At 37.4% G+C, this 23358-nt stretch overlaps 2 protein-coding genes across 5 annotated transcripts in view; both read right to left on the reverse strand.

Moving 5' to 3' along the window:
• The window catches only part of adgrd1 (adhesion G protein-coupled receptor D1), a 45024-nt gene extending 39295 nt beyond the window's left edge, over nucleotides 1–5729 (reverse strand). The window contains exons 1-6 of one of the 2 annotated variants that reach the window (XM_084389002.1): nucleotides 5355–5688; nucleotides 5209–5254; nucleotides 3946–4062; nucleotides 3085–3180; nucleotides 1397–1519; nucleotides 540–716 (exon numbers count right to left, since the gene is read on the reverse strand). In XM_084389002.1, coding sequence (XP_084245128.1) covers nucleotides 540–716; nucleotides 1397–1519; nucleotides 3085–3180; nucleotides 3946–4062; nucleotides 5209–5254; nucleotides 5355–5405 — 610 coding nt within the window. In that variant the 5' untranslated portion in view covers nucleotides 5406–5688. Of the gene's footprint in view, nucleotides 1–539; nucleotides 717–1396; nucleotides 1520–3084; nucleotides 3181–3945; nucleotides 4063–5208; nucleotides 5255–5354 lie in introns of both variants that reach the window. The other variant, XM_084389003.1, reaches the window with a different exon arrangement.
• Nucleotides 5730–9195: 3466 nt separating this feature from the next.
• Nucleotides 9196–23358, reverse strand: part of rimbp2b (RIMS binding protein 2b) — a 157492-nt gene continuing 143329 nt past the window's right edge. For 2 of the 3 annotated variants that reach the window (XM_084389490.1, XM_084389492.1), the window contains 9 exons: nucleotides 21840–22006; nucleotides 19249–19417; nucleotides 18814–18876; nucleotides 16998–17101; nucleotides 13873–13905; nucleotides 12978–13049; nucleotides 11999–12133; nucleotides 11000–11044; nucleotides 9196–9911 (listed from right to left, as the gene is read on the reverse strand). In XM_084389490.1, coding sequence (XP_084245616.1) covers nucleotides 11018–11044; nucleotides 11999–12133; nucleotides 12978–13049; nucleotides 13873–13905; nucleotides 16998–17101; nucleotides 18814–18876; nucleotides 19249–19417; nucleotides 21840–22006 — 770 coding nt within the window. In that variant the 3' untranslated portion in view covers nucleotides 9196–9911; nucleotides 11000–11017. The remainder of the gene's footprint in view (nucleotides 9912–10999; nucleotides 11045–11998; nucleotides 12134–12977; nucleotides 13050–13872; nucleotides 13906–16997; nucleotides 17102–18813; nucleotides 18877–19248; nucleotides 19418–21839; nucleotides 22007–23358) is intronic. The other variant, XM_084389491.1, reaches the window with a different exon arrangement.

The following is a 23358-nucleotide window of genomic DNA, read 5'->3' on the forward strand; positions in this document are numbered from 1 at the left end:
ACTGACCCCAAACTTCTGGATGGGTCCATATAATCACTAAACTTAGAAACCACTTCAATCCAAACAAGACCAGATACTCTGAAGATTTGAGAAGCAGAAACATGGATACTGAAGATGGAAGTGACAAATTACCAAATGACTGAAAAATCTTAGATGAAAGAGAGGTAATTAATAAATAATATTTTCTCAGGCAGCTACTTTTCACTTACACTTAATTTTTTTACAGTAAGATCAACATTTAAATCACTCTGTCAAGTCCAAAAGAGAAAGTTTATTCTGAAGCCTATTGACTGTTTCGACATCCGAATGTAATCAATATAATTATGAACACAACTACATATTCAAAATATTTATGGTCAGACTGTGTAATTCCAAACCAGAATGTATTCCAAACTATCCATGTGCGCAAAATATCAAGATCATGGGAAATCTTTTTTTTGGCTTTAGAGATAAGGCAAAATAATTTGGTTCCCCAAACATTTAAACCCTTTCCATATCCTAAATTAAAATTCCACCCCACACACTCAAATAATAACTACCTGGGAGTTCGATTTGTGCTTTCCATGTCTTGGAATCTCCTCTCGTGTAAAACTCCACGTATCCGCCATGAGGGTTGGAGTAGACAGAGAAACCACTCGAGATGATTTTACCTCCGGATGCAATCGCAAAACGAGACTCTATCTCTTTGTTTTTCCAGAAGAAGGAGAACGTTATCCCTGTCCAGGAGTAGCAGTTAAGTAAAGCTTTAATGTTGAACACAAGGTATTTTAACTTAAAGGAAAATAATACTTTACAAATACAGAGTATACAGGATTTAACAGTACAGTAGGCTGTGATTAGAAGCTCAAAAAATTTCATTTTCAAATTTATTATATATTTTTTTATTTGAATTTGAATGTAAATTTAAAATAAATAATAAAAATGAAATATCAAATATCAATAAATTAAGCTTTTAATATCATTTTCATAATCCTCTGGCTCTCGCCAACCACCAAGCTCTTTTTCCGATACATACTGATCTAACTTAACTAAACAAATGCTTCTTTATTAGATCCAGGCTGCTTCATTACAAACAACATTACAGCAAGTCTTACTTTGGTCAAGCCCTGGAAAATAAATATAAATGCAACATATTCTCCTTTTTGCGAGCAAAAGAATGTGCACTGATGTGAGCAGATGAATAACAGATGATATCAGCTTTCACGCACAAAATGTTTGATGTAAGCTGATATATTTGCTCTTGATTCAAAACTTAATTTTGAACCATTAGCCATTATTACGTCATGTATAAACCTGAGCAACACATTACTCAACTGTCATACATCTACAGTATGACCATATAAAGATGCACTTCTATAACATCAGAAAAGATTGCACGAAGATGATAAAAACTCACCGGCAGGTCCACACAGAGTAGGATCACTTATGCAGGAGTCTTTATAGTTGCCAAAGTGAAGGAAAGTGGCTCCATTATCACCATTCAGATAGATGCCCTTATTCACCATTCCTTCTACAATGTCTACACAACGAAAGACCAACCAACAAGATTATAACACTTGCAATATGACATTTCAAAAACCATTACAGTTTATAATGCTAAATCTTTTGGGTGAATAATCATTGATAGCCGATCTGAAAGACAACAAAGTCTTTATGGGGAAATCCTAACCTTTTACCCATATAGTAAAACTATGAGCATTTTGCTCCATCCTCTACAACAACAAGAGCAGATCTCCTGAATAAGGAGGATCTAGGGAATTCAAAATCCCCCATCTAAGCAACTGAACTGCAGATGATTCATGACAGTCTGATTTTTGTCAATGGTAAGTTGTTCCTTTGCGAGGGCAGCGATTTTGGTCAATAAATCCTCCTTTGTTATACCTAAAAGGCCAGGATCTGTGGATCACAGTGGGAGCCATAGCACCATCGCACCTCATGAATGGATGAGTTGAGAGAAGAGATGATGATGATGGAAAAGAGTGCTCAGTGAAGACACAGTGAATGGCAGAAGACAGAGAGGAGACAGACTGAAGTGTGGAGCGAGTGAACAACAGCAGAGAGATAAAGAGGTACAGACTACAGAGGAGTGAACATCCATCTATGCAGTGAGATCCAGGGAATCGAAGATGCCTTCGTGAACTAGATTTTGAGATTTACAGTAAAAAAGGGGGGATCTGAATTACAATGTCACACAAGCAATCTGTGCTGATATTAATGCTGCTTTCATATGCTATCAGAATGATCATAAAAACAAGTTGCACTTGAAAACCCTACTAAATCACAAATTTCTTTTTAAAGAAATCTTTTATTCAGCAAAGACACATTAAATTGATCAAAAGTGACAGTAAAGAGATGTAACAAATGCTAGATGTTACAAATGCTGAACTTTCCATTTATCAAGTGATTTTGAATATGAAATATTAAGCGGAACAATTGTTTTTAACATTGATAATAATAATAAATGTTTCTTAAGCACCAAATCAGCACGGATGAATCAGTAACGGCTGGTGAAAATTCAGCTCATTTTAAAATACATTATAAAAAAGAAAAGTTTTTTAAAATCATAATTTTTGATCAAATAAATGCAGCCCATTACAAAAACCTTACCGACACCATGAAAACAGTTACAATGTTGCGCAATCAAGCATCGCAGGACTGTTATACTAAATAGCAGCACTCTTTCAACGCTGCTCGACCGATCAGATTCAAATCGTCGTATAATTGTTTTTTGGCTGGGACATTTGTTTTAAATGAACTGACATAACAAATCACAGCACAAACAGTAGATTTCCAAAATGGGGCAAGGTTTTCAAACGCAGTTTCACAAACGCACTGGATCCAATAAAATCACTCGTAAAGCTTGAAAGGTTTGATTTCGGTGAAGAATGCCAGACTGAACAGCACTAAACAATTCATGCTTCAATTACGCTAATGTAAATGGTCATATATCAGAGTTTTTTCGTTTATTTTCTCCTAATGATGTCCCGCTGATATACAAGGTCTACATGAATGTATAGCCCCTAATGCTCTTCTTTGAGACCCTAGCTGTGTACTAGTAAGTGAGTGAACGTGTGAGAGCCTCACCTACGGTGGCGGAAATGTTAGTGTAGGCAGAGTCATTGGTATACACAGAGGAAGAATTATGGGTAGTCAGGACAGTGTGGTTGTGGATTCTGACAGCTGTGATGGAGAGAATGTGGAAATAACAAAGAAAGTGAGACAGAGCAAACAAAAAACAGGTGATTCAGCAACATACACATGTACAAATGAGTATAGAGATGGGGAAAAAAGGGACATTGTGAGACACTCAGGCAGACATGGTGGACGAGATGATTCAATGAGATTTTAACATATCTTTCAGGTCCGCACATGGGACAACACATTGTGCCGACACAAGTCTGAGAGGCCTAGCGAATTCCTCTCAGCCCTCCATTTGTTCAGAACAAATGCCATACTGTACTTACTGGAAATATACTCCAGCTATGGAATAATGTGTGGATGTTTGTCTTACATGCACAAATTCCTTATTTTCAACAGGTTTTTTTTACCAAGATGTACGGTGTATTGGTGAGTTTGGTCCTCTAAAACTCCCAAGTGGACTAGTAAATCACTGAGAGAAACTGTGTGACACCCTTAAATGTCACAGTCAGTTGTCTTCATCACAACTGAGGTAATCATGCAAGTCCTCAACTTTTCGACTCAAATAAGCAAATCAGTTCGTTTTAAGAGCTGAAGACAGCTGCAAAGCCACAGAGATTTCTGAAACTAAGACGTGACCGTAGAAGAATGTTAAACAGCTGTGGTGACAGAAAGACAGACAGAAAGAAAGAAAGAAAGAAAGAAAGAAAGAAAGAAAGAAAGAAAGAAAGAAAGAAAGAAAGAAAGAAAGAAAGAAAGAAAGAAAGAAAGAAAGAAAGAAGGCAGGTGTGACATATGTTTACATACTTATGTTAGTCCCATTAACATGACCTGTTCTGTTCCCAATCTGGTCCGATAGACCGCGGATCCCTTCCACTGAATCCAGGGGCCAGTAGTGTGAAGCCGTGGCCAGCACCTGCAGGCCTGAGCACAACATACACACATCCAAGCATGTACATCAATGCAAATACTGTACACAAGTGAAAAAAACAAAACATTATAGTGAGAGTTTGTAGTCTCAATCCAGCATCATCATTTAAACGATTGTTTTCTGTTTATTTTTATTAAGGTTGACAGAGTTTTGGAAATGATCTTCAGACAACTCTACTGTTTATCACTGGTTCAGTCCAGTTCAGACTCATCCCTGCTGGTCAATTTTGATTTAGATTTTTTTTTTTTAATTTAGGCTTCAATTTGGAAAATTCTGTGTGCATGATAACAAACATCCAGAAGAGTGCTTAACCTGGACTAGCCTATATAGGACTTGCCTTTTGAGAATGAAATCTTAACATTTCTATCTGTATGCAAAGACAGCAATTTTAGTGGTTAATAATCTAAATATTTCTATCGTGAAACAAATTTATCAAATTCCAGTAACTTGTAAGGTGATAAATTATAAGTTATATCTTAATTATTTATATTATAAAGTTGTCTTAACTCTTAATTAATACTTTTAGAAAGTAAGTGTATATATATATATATATATATAGAGAGAGAGAGAGAGAGAGAGAGAGAGAGAGTATGTATAGTTTTAGTTTTGTTTACCTATCAATTTACCTCAGCAACAATACAACGTATTTTTACAAAACTAGCTAGGTTTTCGAGCAGATTTCGATCAGAAAGTGCTGTTGTGGATGGAGGAAGGAGTATTTGTAGAAAGAAACTTTAACGTTAAACAGATTTAAATGTCGATGCTTCGTTTCGCTGCGATTACGGTGACGTATTCAGTGTTTTAGGACAAGCAAGGGGGACATTAAGACATTTCAACCATGTGTCTGTAAATCGCCAGTAAAACTATTACTATTATGTAAATAACTTTTGACTAGGCTACAGCCTAAAGGTTGCACTGAATTAAATGAACCTTTTAAATTTTGAGAGAGAGAGAGAGAGAGAGAGAGAGAGAGAGAGAGAGAGAAACATCCACATTAAGATAAATTTCTTACTGTTTATTAGTGCAGGTCTAAAGTGAACCAAAATAACGAATTTGATGTAAATGTAGGCTATCGAATTTACGTTTTCCCTCCCTACGAGTTCTGAAGAAAAAAAATAAATAATTTGAATTTATTTTACCTGGATGTTTTGACGGTGATACAGTGTCACTACGAACCTGAAAGAACTTAAAACAAAAAAACAAACAAAAAAAAACAAAACATTAAAAATCACATCAAGCTATATTAAAAACAAAATGTTTCTTCTGTCCATAAAAATAATCTTACCTGAAATACGCTCAGGAGAGTCAGTAGGACTTTACAGTATATTAAGTCCATGGTTTAACGATAGTTTTCAGCAACAAAAGAAAGTTACAGTCTTCAAATCTAACGTTATACTGCGCCGTTAAAGGTAAAAGAACAAATCATTGCGCTTTTATCAGAGTAAAGATGTTTTTTAGGATATTTTGCTAAGAAAAAAAAAGAAGTTATGAGTGCGTCAGATTATGACGTTCAAAATGACCAGTAATAAAGATCACTTGTAATTGGTAACTAATTTCAGAGTTTGTAATCCATCGTTTAAGAGTCCGTTAGTTGCCTATCGCGCGCTGCGCTCGAGCTTTGATGAAGATGAAGAACAAGCGCTGAGCTCGCGCGCTCTTCAGTGGGTTGAGCCCATTGGGCGGTAAATGCTACTACATAACTGTTTCCTATGGGACACGAAGTTGTTTTCCTGCAGGGGGCGCATGCAGGCTCCTACATTGATTCCCATTTAAAAATCAGGACATGTTTGTCATAGCACAGATATTCATACATTAGAGTTAAAGTGTAAATCTGTTCATTACAAGAAACCTGACATCAGAAAGGAATTACGTTCCGTCAATCTCTATAACTTTAGATAGTAATCACAAGCAACAGTCATTGGTCCATCCTGAGCAGCGTTGAGAATAGTAACATCTAGCCCGTGACAACGGTTTCCTCATAATACTTCTTCAACGATCTGGATTAACAACTGAATAATGACTCTGAGAAAAGTTACTATCTATTGAAATACACAGGGAACAATTGAAAATAATACTTTTTTAAGAGCAGTTAAAAATAGGCCCATTTTGAACAAGCTCTAGAACTTTTCTTAGCCTCTGGACGTGGGAAACAAATTACGTCATTTTTAGATTAAAAAGACTATAAGGTGGGGCTGAGAAAGAACATGTTGTCCACTTATTTTTTAATTGCATTTATAGCTAAATGTTTTGGCTAGATTTGGAATGTTTTCTTCATAAATGCTTAGGGATGAAAGCTTACTTTTGTGAAAAATATATTTTTTCATTTTATTTGAATAGACAAAGATTACCACCAAATGTGGCCTTTATTGTTTATCTTTGTTTGATTATGGGGAAATACCATATTCACTGTAAAAAAAAAATATTTTAATTATTTTTTATCACAACTTTTTATCTTTTGCCAAATCAACCTTTTTTAATTTGTGTGAATTTATGTGGTTCAGATAACATAATATTTGGAGTTTCTATTAATTAAACCAATTTCCTTCACTATATTTACTCAAATATTTTATTTCAATAGACTCAAAATTTTAAGGCAACCAGGTAACTTACTTTTTTTTAAGTTAAACCAACAATATTTTTTTTACAGTGTAGGCTACATAAACAAAAATGGGCTAAAGGAAAACCAAACTTTTTGTTATTTCAGATAGATAATAAAAATGATATTGAGTTACTACTTGGGTTGAAAAATAGTGAAGCTTTTACGCTATTTATATGATGATCTCATACCTGTTCTTTTTTCTGTTTATATTATATATAAAAAAAAAAAAGGTGGGGCTGCAGAGCTAAAAACAAATACATGAACATGTGGTAAGGTACTCTGGTAAAATACGCATGAAGGGACAAAAAAGTGTGTGCAGGTAGCATATACATTTATTGTTTTATCTTGGAGTGTGTATGAGAGAGAAAGAGAACGGCCTTTGACCCTTGTACATTTTGTGAATTTGTACACACCTTTAAAGGATGTAAATCACTGGCAATTCTTGACTTTGGGCGCCATCTATTGGAAGTACATGATTATATTGTATCAACCATCACCATTACGCATTCACTCACCTGTGAAACTGTAGAACATTGAATATTGAGTTAATAAAATAAAATAAACGCATACTACAGTGTGTATAAAATATCAAATTTATTTTGATATAAAACTGCACATGCACACTCACACAATATTTGATAACCATCAATATAGGCTTATAATTCTTTTTCATAAAGCTAGCACACAATTGCAGACTTTAAAACATTATGGTTTGAAGACACCATGAGGATAGCTTGCACTGTCAGATTATAAAGTTTAATGTACAAAAAAGGCAGTCTGAAAAGCAAGTATAAACATTTAAAAAGAATGTACAAATGGACAAAAGTACAAAAAGAGCAGCAGTCACTCAAACATGTAGAAGCGATGTTCTGTAACATATCTTATGATTAAATGACTCGGAAAAAAAAAAAAAAAAAAAAAAAATACAGTTATTCTGATGAATTCAAATGCCTGGAGTTTGGCTGTAAATTGTACAAGATATACAGAATGTTTCTCATACATTCCTGTTTTTCTTTTTTTCTTTTGGCAGTCTCGGTCAATCCTTGCAAACCTACTTTAGCATGTTTGTTTAGGGCAAAATGTAGGGGTGAAATGACATAAAAAAAGAAAAACAAAAGATGAACAATGAATGGGGAACAAGTATAGTACGGACTGGATCAAATGGATCACGTATTTCCAGAAAGATTTTCCTTGGCCATACATTCACAATTGCTCATTTCCTTCATCCTTATCAAGTACAGTATAGGTGCATCATTTTATTCAAATGGTTTGAATGCTGGGAGAGGCATCAGTGAGCCAAAAACCAAACTGATTTATGTAAAATTATGAATAAGTTGAGCTAAATAAGTGGAAATTAAGGGCCTTGTTTGTGAAAACATACAGAACCTCATGTGTAAATCGCGTATAAAAACATTCTTAAGTAAATTGCTGCATTCATTTGCACAATTTACATGCGAATGGATTTACAAACCATTTAAACAGATATTTGTTCTTTCCAAAGTGGTTTAAACAAGGTTACAGTCCTCCCTCCCTACTTTTGACACACATTGCAAAAAAAAAAAAAACCAACACAACACTTGGTCACACAGATTTGAAATACACTGCTTTTTCATGAGGAGGAAAACATCTACATGACCGCACATGACACAGATAGACGAATCTCACCCAACTGACTGGACACAACACAAACCATTGTGCATTGAATAAGGCAAATATGACGGGGCTCCACTAGGAGTTTCATGACCTTTTAGTGCTAAAACAATCCAGTCAAAAGTGGCAGAGCATGGTTTTTGTAGACATATAAGCAGTGTTTAGTCACTGAAAAACCCACATTTCATATTTGTGCTAACTCCTAAAAATTTGTGCTAGGTTATCTTTCTCTTAGAAAATAAGTTCTAGATCTAAAATGTGCCAAAAATAGTTATAATACTAATAATAATTCTTCTTATTATTGGACATTTGTTATATTAAATGAATGTTTAATTGTATTACATTTAAGGGAAATGTAATTCTTTTTTATGTTTAATATTGTAGATGTTGCTGCTGTTAAATAATAATGTTATCACATAATTAATAATAACACTACAATAATTGTCTATCCCTTAAAAATCAATAAAATATTATCCTAATTTAATACACATAGATTATATTTCATTATCCCCTGTACTGTATATTTTAAGACAAGGCATCAACTCACATTAGTGAGCATTTCTGTGCTTTTAAGAATTAAAAATGGGCAAACAAGACTTACAGTGTTTGGAGTAACAGCTTCAATCGGGATAAAGCTGAAGTAGTGGTCATGAAAGCCCTAGTTTCCACCATTTCCCTTTCTCTTTTCCATGCCCAATTCATGTGACTACAGAAACAGAAGATGGGAGAAGTGTTATTTTATCTCTTATATCCCGGCTGCCGTGAGGAGGGTTTACGGTGTGTGAAACTATTTGACAGCACCAAGCCTTTTCAACAGATTCTTTCCTTTGGAGAGCAGTCCTTTTGTCTTAGAGTCAGCTCGGGGGCGCCGGAAGGAACTGCCGGGCCCCTGTGCTGCGGGGCCGGACCCCGGGATGTGTGGGCGCACTGTGGGGGTGGCACTTCTTCTGGGAGGGCCCGCTTTTTCCACGGGAACCTAACGGAAGACCCGCAAGGGACAGTTCAGGGGCTGGATGTTTAAAAAGAAAAGAAAGTGTTTCTTTGCCTTTTAAAGCATCTCAACGTCATTACTGTACAACAGACACTCCCATCTCCTCTCACAGTCCTTTCTGTCCCAGAAGGGCCACCATACAGTCAATTATGAATGTATAGTACAAATTTGCATCATAAAATAATACATCCGGCCAATAGGGGGAGGCACTCTAAAAAGTCATCTGTGGGAATCGTTTTAGTAAAACTGCACAAATTCAAATTCTAGCTAAACTCTCATTAAAACATTAATAAACCTGTTCAGACTGCAAGTGCAACAAAATAATCATAAGAAATTGACTGTTTTTACACAAAGTGACATGACAATGAACTAATTATGAACTCCTTAACAGCAAAAACACTTTTACATGCCATACTTTGCCCTTCATTTTAGTTGTATAGTTGCACAACACATCATTATTTCAAATGAGTATTTACGCTAACAGTGACAATCTACAATGGCAATGAAAAGAGAAGATAAGTATTTAATTTACCAGTCTTTTGAAGTAATCTATCACCTTTCAGCATGGTAACTTCACCAAGGGTGTTGGAGCCAAATCAAACCTGCTTTAAAAAAGCTTCATTTACAAAAGTGGCTGCAAGAACGCATAAACTTAAAATAAAGATCAATTCAATCAAATATATATGAGAATAGAACTACAATCTACGCTTTAGACGGATAAGGGTGAGGATACTTATGCTCGTTTGAGTTCATTCCTAGAGTCAATGGAAATAGTGCACCCCACACACACACACCTGTATGACCTGGCTGACCTTGCCAATGTTTCAGTATTCGTTTTGAAATAAAAATTGAAATAGTGGGAATTCGTGCTCAGTGCAGTATGATAGGGTGCACGTCCACAGGAGAGGAGAGGGTTTGTCCCAGGGCTTACACTAGGAATCTACTAAACTGCACACATTAGAAAAGAGAAGGGGTGGGGGGTAAGGGGGTCAGGGGTCCAATTCTGACCGTGCAACAATGGCCTTATAGCTTTTTAAGACTTACAGTAGGAGTCAATGAAAGACGAACATTATAATGGACAACACCCAGAGAAACAACTGAAGATACCAGCTGTGCCTGTCTAATGCACTGACAGCAGTGGACCAATCACAGCTCTCTGAGCAGCGCTACTTGTAGTACTGTGAAACTGATGCACAAATATATGAGATGAGAATTCCAGGTCATGAGAATTATAGGTGTGTTTTGATGAGTGCTATGTTATGTTTGAATGCTAATTTGTGTGCATACAAAGAATGTCAACGTAACCCATTATTTTAGTGTGAAATTCTTAAATAAAATTGAATTCATAACAAATATTATAAATATACATCTTTTAATTATTATTTGTTTTTTAAAATATATATATATATATACTATAGATTTTAAATAATATTTAAATAATTTGATATTTAAAATATATATTTAAACAATATAAAAATATTGAAATTACAAAAAGAGTTACAAAATAAAATATTACAAATTAAAATGAAATAATTGTAAATATACGTCAATTCTGTGTTCGATTTTTCTTACATTTTTTTGTAAATGCTTGGTGTTAATGTGCATACCAGGTGCAACAGTAATAAGGACCCGTGTCGTATGCATTAGACGAAGACAGCGTTATTCGTTGTATCCTCTGTTGCTCACTTACGTGACAGATACTGAGCCGTTACGGAGTGAAATGAACACTCTTCTTCTGTTTTGCCAAGCAAGTGAGGAAAAAAACAAACAATGCCATGATGTAATGCATCTCAATTGTCTTCACAATGAATATGAAAAAATAAAATCACCAAACTTTCAGTACAGAAAAACCTTGATGGGTCCTGATGATTGAGCAGAACATCCATCAGCAATTATATTTTCTTTTTTTTTTTACAGTCCATTGTACAATATCTACATCTACAGATAAAATCATTCTTGATACCTCTCTCTACTTGCAACATTTGTTTTGTGTCTCTCTGTAAGTTGATAGTCTTATATATCAGCAATATACAAAAACAATTATTTTGGAAACATATACAAAAGGATTTAAGGTTCGTTTTTTTTTAACTGGTCTCAATCCGTTAAAGCACCTAAAAAAGTTTCATGGTGGCGTTGAAGCATTCTGAAAGTAAAAGCATGCAGTTCTACAGTTCTACATGGTTTCAGTTCTCTGTACATCAAAACTATCTCCTCTATTATAAATTGATTTCACGTTTAAACACAGTTACATTCATAAAGCATCAATTACAATGCTTCACTTGTGAATTAAGTAAAAAATAATAAAGAGTCTTTTAGTGCTTCTTTTCCCATAAATAATAACAATAAACAACTAATAATCTGGCACGTCTCTTTGCGTGAATTCTTTTTTCAAACAATGCTGTATGAATATGCAATTTCATTAACAGTTCACATTTCTCCTCAAATGCTTCCGCAGAGCATCTGACATAAAAATAAAGGTTCCTCAGTCTTGTATTTAACGGTATGTCTCTGTGTTTAGTAAGCTGTCTTCATTTTTCGTTTCTTTTCTGTTTTCCTTCAATGATCCATCAAAAAAGCAACCGGCTGTCACACAACACAAACACAGACGGAGAAGAGGAAAAAAAACAGCGGAGCAGGAAGAAGATTAAAATAAATGGATGACAGAGGGCTAGTGTGTAACAGGATGTACCCTTTTGTTCTTTGTCCGGGGCGGGTGGTCCTGGGGGTGACGGCTCGGGGTGTTTGTGAGGTAAACCTCCACGTCATCAGGCACTTCTTCAAGAAAATTGGAGGGGACCAAACCCTTGTGTCCATTGAGCTCCCCCTGAATAGAAAACAAGAGGATATCACGCACCTATGGCTAAATCCCAGTGTGGCAGCTCTCCTGTGTTCAAAGTCAATAGTAGGAATAACCTCAAACATGAAGGATCACCATTAAGGCCTGTTCACACCGGGACGAATTTCGCGCGCGATATTCGCCGACGTTTAACGCCTCGTGACTAAACAAAGGGCGCCAATGTGAGTGTGCACACCGACGCGAAAAACGCCACGCGTAAAAGCGTCATTTTTAAAAAAACGCCTCGGGTTCGTTTTTTTGGTTTGACGCGCCGCGTCAAAAACTATCCGACCAATGAGATTGGCGCTTTTGCTCACGTGTCTGGAGCTTCTGAAGTTACAGTAAAACACAACTTGGGGGCGCTCAAACACAAAACGGTCTTGCCGAGCACACATACAGGCGAAGAAGATAGCGTCTACACTGCTGGGAAGAAATAAGACGAGGAAGATGCAAGGCAAGATGAATGTAGAGCTGCTGGCCTCGTTGGTGTCTGAACATAAAGAACTATTTGACAAACGCGACTACAAAAATCTTGATAAAAGAGAACTGTTATGGAGTGGTATTGCAGAGCAAATGGGCCTTGATGGTGAGTTTCATTTTACTTAATTGTCTTTCATGTACATAGGCTTGTAACTTTTTCCCACGAACGTTTGACAATCGCGCCATCTAATGTCAGGGAATGAATTTGCATGTTCACTCGGCTCATCGTCAGCGAAAATCGCTTGGGTGTGAACACAAAAAAGGTTTAAATGCTGGCCACTGAGGAAAACGCATTTGCGGAATAGTATAGTGTTTGCACCAAAAACACAGGTGGTGTGAATAATCTACTCACATAATAAAAGCCATCCTCATCGATCTCTCCAAACACTGTGATCACATCACCTGCACAAAAAGTCAGTTCGGCCTGAAGAACAGAAAGAGAAAAACATGTTAGATTTCAGTCATCATTCATAACTGTCACAGAGCTAATTTAATATGCAAAAATGCAACAGTTACAACCACAATGTAGATCTATCTATCTATCTTTAAAAAAGCTAAGAAATATCAGAAAAAGAGACACTACGTTCCCTATTAGAATGAAAATAAAATCTAATATTTTATAGCAACATTCTTTAGTTCAGGCTCAAAACAACATCCACCAAACTAATGAAATACAAACACAGATCAACCAACACTGGGCAAGGCAGGTCCTCTCTGGGAGACTGTGAGCTGTGTTCACAAAACCACAGTGATTGTGTAACCCTTTACCTCCAGTCCAACAACAGCAAAAAACACACACAGAGTGTCACAAATAACCATTCCATATTCCTTTCATAGGAACTCACTCACTTACAGCGGAGCAAATTTTACGACAGCCTGTCACAAAGCCTTCATAAACGCATTATAATGATTCATAATATCCAATAAATGCATGCGTACACATTGGAATTAATTTAAATGCATATTTTGTTCACTAAAGCATGGCACTAATACTTCCATCATGGCTTCCTATTACGCTTTTTCCTAAGAGAATCATTCATCAAGCATATTATGAAGGCTTTTTAAAACACATTCAGTACACAATGCAAATGTATTGTTCATGCATTATGATGTGGGGGCCCCAAAAGTGAGATGTCCACAAACAGTACAGGTGCTGAAACAGTGCAGTGAGCTCCCTAAGAAGGAAACAGAGTGTCATTTGTCACAGGCCCAGTGAGTGTATACTCACTACTTCCTTCCACACTCACCTCCTCACTCTGCAAGCTGCCCCCATAGCGGGCCTGTGCGCCAGCGGCAATGCAAAGGTGACAGTAAGTGACAATGGGGTGTAAAAGACTTGAAAATACTATTACTACTAATCTAGAATTATTAGCAGATCTAATGTTGTTTGTTCTCTGAGATTTTCTTTAAATTGAACTGGAATTTTAACTGGACAAGTTCGATGGGTGTTACTACTGAGGACACATTTTACCCAATTATGTGTTTTTAAATGTATTGTTTTTAACACTTTTTTTTTTCTGCTTAGATTTTTAGTTTTTATGATTAAGATCTCACATAAAGTAAAATTACATTTTAAAAAATTAACACATGTAAATATGTACAAAAAAGCACAGCATGATTTATGAATGACAGCAGACCTGGTTGTCAGGATGGCAACATGAATAGCCCAATTTTTTTGTTATTCTATTTTGACGCCCTCTAACGGATAAATTCGGAAGTGCAAATTACTAACTGGGTGAAGTTTCTTTTTTTTATGTTAAAATGCTTTCTACTGTCCAAAGCCAAAACAGCTACTTTGGCTCAACCAATAGCATGAGTTTGAGTGGGACTATTTGTTATTTGGTAAACCAGTGTTATTATTGTTAACTTAAACTATTAAAATGTTTAAATTTAAACTAAACTAAACTTCAAACTAAAATTATAAATGTTGCATTGACTGAAATAAACATGTTTTATTTAAATACATTTAAGTATACTTAAGAATAATTTGAGTACTATTTAAAAAAAATTAATAAAAAAGACAGAAGCGCATAACAAAATGAATGAAACTTTTGTAAACCTCGTTCCCAGAAGGAGGGTAACGGAGGCATTGCGTCAATACTGAGGTATTGGGGTCTCACTTGGGACCCCAATCACCTTCGGGTAGAAAGAAAACGGGCCAACAAACATTGGCAAGTGAGATTTGCATCGCAAGCCACTCCCCTGGACATACGGTATATAAGCTTGCTGGCAACTCACTCATTTAGGTTTGTGCTGAGGAGCCGAGATGGGATCCAGCAGGGTGTACATTTGAGAATTTGAATGCCCACTTCCCTTCGTGAAGATGTGGGGAAACAGGGACAGCCCAAAGGGGAGAAATCTTGTACTGGTATGCCTCACCCACGAAAGCAAACCAAAGGAACAGTCTGTGTTGAGGCAAAAACGAAGTCCTTCGGGTCGATCGCTGCAAACCAATAACGCTTAAGATTCTAGAGGGGCAAAAGTTTCTGCGTTAGCATCTAGAACGGGTGCTTGTGAAGAGCCCAGTTCAAGACACAAAGATCCAAGATCGGCCGTAACCCACTGCCTTTCTTGGGTACGATGAAGTACGGGCCGTAAAAATCTGACTTCTTGGCTGGAGGGACCGGCTCTATTGTGTCCTTCGGTAGCAGGACCGCAATCTCTGCACGTAGGACAGGAGCATCTTTGTTTGCCACTGAGGTAAACAGGACGGCGCTGAACCGGGGGGACACAGGGCGAACTGAATTGCATAACCAAGTCTGATCGTCTGAATGAGCGAACGAGACGGGCTGGGAAGAGCTAGCCAGGACCCCACACACTGTGCGAGTGGCACCAGTGGAACTACAGACCTATACGCGGAGAGGCAGCGAGGTGGAGCACTGTGGTCCAACCAGAGAGGCGTAGCGCCCCGAAGTAGAGGCAGTGAGGGTGGTGTGACTCTTACCTGGCTCCATGGAAGCCTCAAAGGTTTGGCCGGAGATGCGTGAGGAGGTGTCGCATCCTCATGTGACCAAGAGATTGAGGAAACTGCTCTTTTAGTGAAAATGTGGGACCAGAAATAAACTCTTTCAACAAAAGTTTGCGGCCTGTATGTTGCCTGCTGCTGATGTAGGTGCCCTCGGCGATGGGCAGGCGGAGGGGCAGCCCTCGGCGGTCTGGTAGCATAAGCATCCCGCCGGGGCAAGATGTGTTTAATCTTTCTTCTGTACTGCTGAGAACTGCTGGGCAAAGTCTTCAACAGTGTTGCCAAAGAAGCCGGGAGATGGGGGCATCGAGAAAGCGAGCTTTGTCTGCGTCCATCTCAGCCAGGTTCAGGTTCCTGGAAAACCAAGGTGGACATAGTCTGGCCAAGGCCAGGTCAGTCGCTGTGCACAGTTCTTGAAACAATCCCGGCTCAGAATAACCCTCGTGCAGCTCTTTTAGTGCTTTGGTCTGATGGACTTGCAGGAGGGCCATAGCATGCAGGGTGGAGGCAGCCTGTCCAGGGGCACTGTAAGCCTTGGCGGAGAACTTAGAGGCCTTGGATGGGCAATTCTGCCAGGTGGCGGCTCTTTGCAGGCATAAATGCACCGCAATTGCACGCTCCTCCTGAGGAATCTCTGCGTAACTTTTGACCTCCCCACCATCGAGGGTAGTGAGAGCGGAGGAAGCAGTGAAGCAGCTTCGGGCAGTAAGAAGTGTTTCCAAGACTTCGTGACCTCCTCATGTACCTCCGGGAAGAAAGGTACCGGGGCAGGACGATGCTGTGCATCACGCCCCGTGCTGAGAAACCAATTGTCCAACCTTGATTCACCCAGGGGTGTATTCGCTGCACTTATCAGTGCAATCGTGGGGAGCAAACCCCACTGAATGCGCCTTTTCTGTAGAAGTGTCTCCTCTCAAAGTGAAGGTAAATGGCAAAGTGCTTTGAAACAACCGCTCTGCTCCGAAGCAATAAGATGAATGAGTGAGTTTCTGGTAAGCTTATATACCCGTTAGTCTGGGGGAGTGGCTTGGAATCTCACTAGCCAATGTTCACTGGTCCGTTTTCTTATTACCCAAAGGCTCCCAAGTGAGACCCCAATATGTCAGTAGCGACGTAACGTCGAACGTAACTGACTGAAAGGGAACCAAGTCATACAGGATTTTCTTTTTTTTGGGTGAACAATCTTTAAACCGAACTAAATCTTTAGAGCTGCCATGTGCCATCTGAATGAACAGTAACATAAACAAATATAAACCACATTGTTGGCGCAAAAGCAAAGACAATAGGCTGAAAATGAATTTGGTGGCTTTTACAGAGGCAGACATCCAGGCAATCCAGCGTAAAATCAAAAGCTTATGGGATGAGACCATAAGTGCAAGAAAGCACAGACAAAAAGGACTCCATTACCTCCACATCGATGTTAGGAGAGCTTTCTCTGGGATCATAGTCATATAGGGCCACCATCCTCCGCGTCGACACCGCGTGCTGCCTTCCACTCCTTTTGTTCCTTTCTGAGAAAAAAAAAAAGCAAGAATAGATGGATAAAACAAATAAATAAGTTCTGGTGAGAAAGAAAACAAAAAACAAAGTATTATTTGATATTTATTTTGATCATTAAAATTAATTACAAATAAATATATAAAAAAGGAAAGCATGATTTATGAATGACAGCAAGCCTGGTTGTAATGATGACAGCAAGAATGTGATGCCCTCTTATGGATAAATTCGGAGTTGCATATTACCAACTTTCAAGGTGAAGCGTTTTTTTTATGTTAAAGCTAGGGTAGGCAATTTCAGAGAGGCTAGCAATAGCAAGCTAGCTTTGAAAGCATAAGATCCCACCCTCCCATCAGACAGCTCTCCAAAGCCACGCCTCCTCCAAAACACATGAATGCGCACAGCCAGAGCAGAGTCTGCAAAGCATCACGAGAGACTGCATTAAATTACCTTACTCAAAGCACATAACATTACAATTATAGTGAACGATAAATAACTTTGAGCTGACTTGTACCACCGGACTGCTGCAGATTCATTTCGGCATTGATAGTGTTGACACAGAAACCGCTCAGTGGGTTGCCAGCATAAGCTTTTTGTTTTGGTTCAAAATAAACTGTAAAAGTTGGCTGCTGTTTGCTCAGTGACTGTCTGTCTAGAGCTCTGCATAGCCTTTCGGAATGCGCTGATGATGTGTGATGTCTGCGCGAGCAGGGTGCGCAGAAGTATGCAAATACATATGTTGACAGGCAGGTAAAAATTTTTGGTCCTGAGACTTCCACAGAAGACATTTTTTTTTTATTACCTAGACCACTTCTATTATTGATTGCTATCAGGATGTTAAGAGATTTTCAACCAGAATTACAAAAACTGTTTATGGAAAACATTGTCTGCCCTAGCTTTAAAAAAAAAAAAAAAAAAATCTAAAGATTTCAAGAGTTTTGCCTACTTTTTAAGACAATAAAAGGATTTAAAAACTCTACAAAATGACACATGCAGCACTTTTTCTTGAATGGCTCAAAATAAATACACAAGTCATGACATGAACAAATAGAAGGCACATTTAGTAGTAAATTCAAAGTTGCATATTACCAACTTGTTTAAGGTGAAGTGTCATTTATTTTATGTTAAAAATATTTTTACTGTTCAAGTCATTGGACAACCATTGACATGAGTTTTGATAATTGGACTGCTTTTAAGGACAATAAAATGATTTTACAAATTCTATAAAATGACACAAATTCTACAAATTTTCTTGAATAAATACTCAAGTCATGATATGAAAAAATAGAAGGCACATTTAGTAGTAAGTAGAAAAGTTTCTGTGGGGTCCAAATGGTATATATATATATATTACATATTTCACATTTAAAATGGAAATAAAGTTTCTGTACTAGGTCCCCAGTCAAAAAGTAAATGAGTGACATTGATCATTTGAACTCCTTTGTATAAACGGTCAGATTTTTCTGTTTCCATTAAAGCACAAGATGCTATAAAATACAAAATCCAGACCTTTTCAATAGTTGCAGACTTTTGGACCCCACTGTTCAATCTGCATTATTTCCTGTATGAGGTGTCAGTGGGAACAGAAGAATAAGTCATGCTGACATTTAAGCGTCATTCAAGTGATGAAGGGAAACTTGGAGGTGAGCTGAGAAAAGGCACTTAAGTGAAAAAGAAAAGATGGTTTGAATGAGAAAACTGATGAAGAAAAGATGGGGGCACAAACCTCTCTTGGATTTCCGGGACCTGCGATTAATTGAACGGCCATCTTTGAACCTATTACAGTTCACTTGAGAAAAAAAAGAGGAAAGCAAGAAAGAAATGGAAGAGAGAGAGGAAAGGATGAAGGCAAGGAAGGCAGAGGATTTAAAGGAAAAATCTGCCTTTGACATTCTTCTATATGACTTCTTTTGTTTTCCGCAGATGAAAGAAAGTCATATGGGTTTAGAACGACATGAGTGATGACAGAATTTTCATTTTTTGGTGAACTATCCCTTTAAGGGTTCTAAAATGAAAACTATGGAACAGGTAGAGGATTTGCAGACAAGCACCATGTTTAATCTACTGTAAAACAAATCAGAACAGAGAAAGGAAAGAGAAGGCAGAAAATGAAGTAAAGAGGGTAAGATGGGCAGGGGTCAGCACACCTTTTAGATCATACCTATTTTCTCAATGGGCGTGTTGAGAGGAAGAAACCCCTGTTTGAGCAGCTGGTCCATCATTTCATCATCATCCGTCTGGATCTCTGAGACCATGTTACAGGGGATGAGCCCCCTGCGGCCACAGACCTCTGCTCTATAGAATCCATCTGTGTCCTTCTCTCCAAACACCTGGACAACACAGCAGGGCCATAATTAAACTCATTTCACTGCATTTTTAATTACACTCTCTCTAATGTCCTCTACTCAATTTGGTACAGTAGCACTACGTCTAATGTTTTTTGTTATTTTTTTATCTTGGATTATTCAGTTATGCTTCTATAACTTTCATTTGCATAAAAGTGCTAATTAAATAAATGCAAATGGCCACAGAATTCTGAAAGTAAAAATAAGTACATTGGAATAGCAAGACAGCAATGGACTGACTTTAACTAGAAAAGAACAGAACATAACTAACATAAGAACTAGCAATGTACAAAGTATTATTTATACAAAATAAATAATTCTAAAAGCTATATACAAATGTATAGATATAAAATGATTCTACTGATTATATACTGTATATCTGTATAAATTATATACTCATTTTAAAATAATGAACTTGAACTTATAATTTCATATTATAATTTATAATTCAATTTAATATTGGCAATTATATTGATACATAAATACATTAAATATAATTATAAATTAAGGATATCAGTTAAAATTCCTGTATTATTCCATACCTACATATAATTCGAATAAAACAGATTTTGAATACAAAATTAGCCATGCAAAATCTTTTTAAACATTAAAAAAATATAAATAATGGCTAAATAATGAACAAATATTTCTATATATATATATAAATATTTCTATAAAAACAAAGCTGATTATATACTCATTATATATGGCTACATTCGTATCGAAATGTATATTTATAATTTAATAATCAGAATGTTTAATATTGCCAATTTATATACACTCACCTTAAGGATTATTAGGAACACCAGTTAAATTTTTTATTAATGCAATTATCTAATCAACCAATCACATGGCAGTTGCTTCAATGCATTTAGGGGTGTGGTCCTGGTCAAGACAATCTCCTGAACTCTAAACTGAATGTCAGAATGGGAAAGAAAGGTGATTTAAGCAATTTTGAGCGTGGCATGGTTGTTGGTGCCAGACGGGCCAGTCTGAGTATTTCACAATCTGCTCAGTTACTGGGATGGATTTTCACGCACAACCATTTCTAGGGTTTACAAAGAATGGTGTGAAAAGGGAAAAACATCCAGTAATGCGGCAGTCCTGTGGGCGAAAATGCCTTGTTGATGCTAGAGGTCAGAGGAGAATGGGCCGACTGATTCAAGCTGATAGAAGAGCAACATTGACTGAAATAACCACTCGTTACAACCGAGGTATGCAGCAAAGCATTTGTGAAGCCACAACACGCACAACCTTGAGGCGGATGGGCTACAACAGCAGAAGACCCCACCGGGTACCACTCATCTCCACTACAAATAGGAAAAAGAGGCTACAATTTGCACGAGCTCACCAAAATTGGACAGTTGAAGACTGGAAAAATGTTGCCTGGTCTGATGAGTCTCGATTTCTGTTGAGACATTCAGATGGTAGAGTCAGAATTTGGCATAAACAGAATGAGAACATGGATCCATCATGCCTTGTTACCACTGTGCAGGCTGGTGGTGGTGGTGTAATGGTGTGGGGGATGTTTTCTTGGCACACTTTAGGCCCCTTAGTGCCAATTGGGCATCGTTTAAATGCCACGGCCTACCTGAGCATTGTTTCTGACCATGTCCATCCCCTTATGACTACCATGTACCCATCCTCTGATGGCTACTTCCAGCAGGATAATGCACCATGTCACAAAGCTCGAATCATTTCAAATTGGTTTCTTGAACATGACAATGAGTTCACTGTACTAAAATGGCCCCCACAGTCACCAGATCTCAACCCAATAGAGCATCTTTGGGATGTGGTGGAATGGGAGCTTCGTGCCCTGGATGTGCATCCCACAAATCTCCATCAACTGCAAGATGCTATCCTATCAATATGGGCCAACATTTTTAAAGACTGCTTTCAGCACCTTGTTGAATCAATGCCACGTAGAATTAAGGCAGTTCTGAAGGCGAAAGGGGGTCAAACACAGTATTAGTATGGTGTTCCTAATAATCCTTTAGGTGAGTGTATATACACAGGGCCTAAAACTAACTTTTTGCCATACCTGCCAATGGGCGGTGACTTAAGAAAATGTATATTATAATTATATATTATATGTAATTAACTTAAATATATGATTAATTTCTGCCAGCCATGACACAAAAACAGCCAGTTATGACACCAAGATTTTTGATGAAAAATGTATATTTAGAATTTACTACTATACTATATAATTTAATAATCGATACTTATAATATTTGCAATTATATAGGTACATTAGTACATAAATATAATGATCAATTAGTGGTAACAGTCAGCACTTCTATATAGGTGCATCCCTAAAAAGGAAAAAATGGAAACAAAAGAAAAACAAGCTGTGGAATTAAATGACAGTTGAGAATTGCTTGACATCAGTCAGTTCAGATCAAACCTTTATGATCTGGCCCTCCTTGAAGGGAAGTTCCTCAACAGCAGCATCGGGGTTGGGAGACATTGACAGGGGGTCGTAGTCAAACATGGCCACAAATATTCTGGAGTCTTCTGGCTCCGACTCCTCATAGTAGTCTGAAGACCGCCGTTCCCGTCCACCATAACCATCTGAAACAGAGAAGAGGGCAAGCTTCTGCTACACACAGAAATCAAACGACAGATAAAGCCCCAAAAAAGAAAATTACACATTTAGCCTAATCTACTTCTACAGAGGCATCAGTCCAAATCTGTGAAATGCAGCTAAACAATGTTTAGAAAATTATATAAAAGTATTAACACATATTAACATAATAAACTCATAAAAATGTTAATCACACCTGATACAAATGTTCCCTATACAGTGAAATGATCTGCCGCACAGCACACCAGTGGGGTAATATGCGAGCATATTGAAAACAGAAGTAAGAACACGTTTGAAATGGCCATGCATGTTAAAAAAAACAAGGGATGGATAAAACATTGCTGTTTTACTGTAAAAACATACAGAACTTTCCTGGACAGACATGCAGCAACTAATTAGTAATACTTCACTGGAATGATCCACTCAAAATCATTCAAAAAAATTAGGTATCGCAAAACACTTTTCTGTTATCTTGTACCAATGGCTGTTAAGATACTAGTAAACAGTAGACCATGCCAGTTAATTAGAACTGTATATGGATCTGATAGAAGTGAATCATGCACCCAGTGACTGATAAGAATATGCAGAACATTCACAAGCAGCATTTAAAACCACAGCTGGCACAGGGGGGGAAGACATCTCTGCTCTTAAGGTTAGCAGTCACACAACATCCAACAGTAGAAAGACATCCATGCAAATAAAACATTTGAGGATCTCAAAGGAAAACTTTTTAAAGCTCCGTAAAAGATGTACGATGAGGAAGAAGAGGAGGAGAAGAGGGGTTCACAAACACTGACTGGTGTTTTAGACCACACGATAAGCACAAAGAAAGGAGCAATCACCCTTAAACAGACCAAAATCCCAAACCTAATCCTAATCATGTTTAACTAGAATAAAGACAAGTTACCATGTGGAAATAATAAAGGTGAAATAAATGTAGAAATTGCCTCTTGATTAAAACCTAAATAAACATAAAAATAGCTCAATAAATATGCTCATCCATACTGTCTTCCAAATGTTAATGAGAGGCTCCCACATGTCTATATGGTAAAGGCAGCTTCTGTTCTTTTTAAGATCAGCAATACAAGTAAAGCTCTAGCGACTGCATTTGAGTTGCTGTGTTTACATTCCAGGTTAAAATAAATGTAAAGCTTGTATTTTTGTCTAAATACTGTAAATGTGTTGTTTGAGCTGTACAATTGTCCCAGTTTTCTTTTAACGCTGGGACTACTGCTGAAGAATGAACTTCTATGTAGTTATAAACAGTACTTAATGAATACCTACGTGTTTGCGTCCCTTTCTGGTATTCTTTTGTGAATTTTGTGATAAAGTTTAAGGT

Source organism: Rutilus rutilus, assembly GCF_951802725.1.
Source record: "Rutilus rutilus genome assembly, chromosome: 19".
Classification (NCBI taxonomy): domain Eukaryota; kingdom Metazoa; phylum Chordata; class Actinopteri; order Cypriniformes; family Leuciscidae; genus Rutilus; species Rutilus rutilus.